Source organism: Henckelia pumila, chromosome 4 (assembly GCF_033568475.1).
Source record: "Henckelia pumila isolate YLH828 chromosome 4, ASM3356847v2, whole genome shotgun sequence".
In the NCBI taxonomy this organism is placed as follows: domain Eukaryota; kingdom Viridiplantae; phylum Streptophyta; class Magnoliopsida; order Lamiales; family Gesneriaceae; genus Henckelia; species Henckelia pumila.
Window position 1 is genome coordinate 21,675,802 of NC_133123.1, and position 3,387 is coordinate 21,679,188.

The window sequence follows — 3,387 nt, forward strand, 5'->3', positions numbered from 1 at the left end:
AACTCAGAATCTCATCTGAAAATACATCTGGGAATTCATCCACAACCGGAATACTCTCTATCCCAATGCTCTCAGCGGACAGATCAACTGCATAAATAAGGTAACCTTCCCCGCCATACTCTAGAGCTCGACAGGCTCTCAAAGCTGATACCAGTGGCATCGAGGGTCGCGCTCCTTCACCATAGAAAAACCAGCTCTCACTCTCATCCGGATGAAAGTAAACTAATCTTTGATAGCAGTCCACTGAATCTCGGTAGGTATTTAGCATGTCTATCCCCAGAATACAATCGAAATCGTCCATCGCAAGAACCATGAGATTCGCTATCAAAATGTTCCCTTCAAACTCTAAAGGGCAACCCATCACTAGACGCTTAGCCAAAGCAGATTGACCCGTCGGAGTAGAAACACTACAAGAAAAACGCAAAAAGACAACGGATTTTATCTGTTGTCGTAGGGGGTTAAAAACTGTTGTAACTGAGGGTGTTGTTAAAAGTACGCACCTACGACAACGGATAAAATCCGTTGTCGTAGGTGCATATACGACAACGGATTTTATCCGTTATCGTTAGGGGCGAATCCGTTGTCTTTGATAGAAACGACAACGGATTTTATCCATTGTCGTAGGGGCGTGCTTTTAACAATACCATCAGTTACAACAGTTTTAGACCCCTACGACAACGGATTTTATCCGTTGTTGTTTTCCATATAAAAAACAAAAAAAAATTAAAAAATATATACAAATTTCAATATTATAAATAAACCAAAATTTAAAATTTCAAAAATAAAATTTAATATATAATTTTTTAGTATTACAAATCACTCAAAATTAGAATTCTAATTCAATACAAATCGGAACATTCAAACATCAAATATACAACTTGCAGCAATTTCCCGAGCTCCTCATTGTTCCTCATGGCTCATGGCTCATGGCCAACAGCAAGTGTCTCGAGATTATCCTGTTCTTGTTATCACACACAGCATTTCCAACCAATTCCAACACCTTCAATCACTAACCAAAATGTTGGATAAAAAAACGAAATATATTAATACTAACTTGGTGTCGAGGCCTAAAAGTATTTTACAGGACAACACCTACACATATTATTTCATCAACCATATCTGAAATTTGAAACCACCACTTACCACCATTAATATATTATACGAGTCAATAATTATGCAATGTTTCAATATCACTATTTCACCATGCTAGCATTTGGAAGGCCCATTTAACATATTTTTCACGGAACAAGGATGCCAAATTTTATTGAGGAAAATGTAATCTCGAAGTAGCCATAAAATGCAAGCATAAATTATGCACTACCTTCATTATACGTGTATGGAACACATTTGAGAGGTACAAGGAACCTGCTAGAATACCAGAGATCCCTGGTAGCATAGATCTTTTCCAGGATGACAAGAGGAGCTGCAAGATAGCAATTAGCAAAGTTAGCATAATAATAAGTATAAAGAAAAAGGTAACGACATAAAAGAATGAATAGGCTGGTACCTAAACTCAAGAAACAAAATGATACTAAACAAATCAAAACAAAGGCCAAACCCTCAATTCCGAATTTGTTGACCGAAGCCCAGGCTTTCATGAAAGGAACAATCGAGCTGGAGTCTCCGATGGCGTGGTGATTGGAGAAACCCAGGCAGATTCCATGGTCTGGGAACAGTGTCACCTGCACAGCTAACACAGGGAAAACCACAGCATCCGTCGAATGAGTAGCCGGCGGGAGATTCGGAACACAGGCGTACAACTCGTCGGCAACTCGAGGGTGGTTCCCGGTGAGGTGATTGAAGTCTTTCATGCATTCGGCTATGGTAAGCGACACAGAGTCTCCCACCACGAATCTCGAATAGGGCCTGCTGGAATCCAGAGGATGGACGATAATCCCAGAAAGTCGCATGAAATGCTTGAGCGTCTGGAGCAACGATTCCTTGAGTTTGGGGACGATGGATTCAACGAAAAAAGACTTGGAGATGGGGAAATCGAAGAACATCAGAAGCTCCACTGGGTGGAAATAGATACATACCTCATCAAACACCTTCCTGGAAAAATATATATACATCAATCACGGTTCAAGTTCCGGATTCTCGGTGAAAATGTAAACCTCATCAAACCCCTTCCTGGAAATATAAGAAAAAAGAAAACAAGGAAACAAGTTACTTGATGGTCAAATTACTATAAATTCACCAATGTCTTTATTATTATTATTATTTTTGTAAATTTTTCAGATATTAACTTTTTCACATATTTTTGGGCATAGTGATAATATTTGAGAATGGTTACAATCCCATGAGAAAATTAATTTAAGCTAGCAGTTCTAAAGTTCCTATTATTTTAAATATGTGTGTGTGCACAATAACTCTTTTTCATTTCCGATCAGAATTTCAACAGTTGGATTAAACTAATAATATAACAATATTTGACCCAAAAATAGTACATAAAATTTAGATCATATTAGTCACATGATGCGTAAACACTACATTAACTCTAGCAAGAATAATATTAAAAAATGGTTCACCAAAAAATTGAGAAAGTGGAGCTCGCACATTATGACAGTGAAATATGAGGTAGGAATTAATGCAAACTACTAGATGGAGTAGAATCTATTCGGTGAAGAATCATTCATTAAAGAATTGATGATCATATATACCCATAAATCCGCATTATTCACAACTCACCTCTGAATGTATGCATCCCCATGAGAAAAAAGGTTGTTTAGTGTTCCTTGGTTTTCCGCCGCAACCTCTGTATTCATACAATTCACAGGAAGTATATACACATCTTGGCACCCTCTGAAATGAAGTTTCGAAAGGTACACTGCCACAAGTAACAACCTACAGTACACAATCACTCTATGATGTAAAGTGTAAGAAAAAATCACTGAGGAGAGCAGAGCACCAATGCTTAACAAGATTTAGGCCACATCCAGCAAACAGTTTAGCAGCATAATAGAAACTGGGAGAGCACCAATGTTTAACAATATTCCAAAAGCAAAAGACCAAGAATCTCCGTATTAGTAACTCAAACATGTTTACATGGTGAATTGGTTGGAGGATGAAACTTGAGTTCTTGTAACACTCTACGCCTCCAAAGACATCTCTAAGAAAATGAGATCAGATTCAGAACTATCTTATATTTTCCAAGTTTAAAGAGAAAAGTCACACAAGGCAAAGCTAAAGGTGACGATAAAATAATCATTCAAGTCCTCAACAAGGTTAAAAATAAAAAGATAAAGCAATACGAAGCCACGTACACAAATTGAAGCACAATGTATCGCCTTTTCTCAGCGAATAACACTGCAAAAGTAGAAAATTCCAGCGGCCACCATTTTTTACCTGAAAATTAGCACAGAAAATGCCAAACCAAAACTTACCAAA

General features: G+C 37.6%; 1 protein-coding gene across 1 annotated transcript; it reads right to left on the reverse strand.

The window, feature by feature from the left end:
- Positions 1–888: 888 nt before the first annotated feature.
- On the reverse strand, positions 889–2,072 carry LOC140860637 (malonyl-coenzyme:anthocyanin 5-O-glucoside-6'''-O-malonyltransferase-like). Its single transcript, XM_073263640.1, has 3 exons — positions 1,559–2,072; positions 1,322–1,423; positions 889–1,009 (listed from the first exon to the last, which is right to left on the reverse strand). Exons 1-3 carry the CDS (start codon positions 2,070–2,072, stop codon positions 969–971), a joined length of 657 nt encoding a protein of 218 aa, XP_073119741.1. The 3' UTR covers positions 889–968.
- Between the last annotated feature and the right edge of the window lie 1,315 nt (positions 2,073–3,387).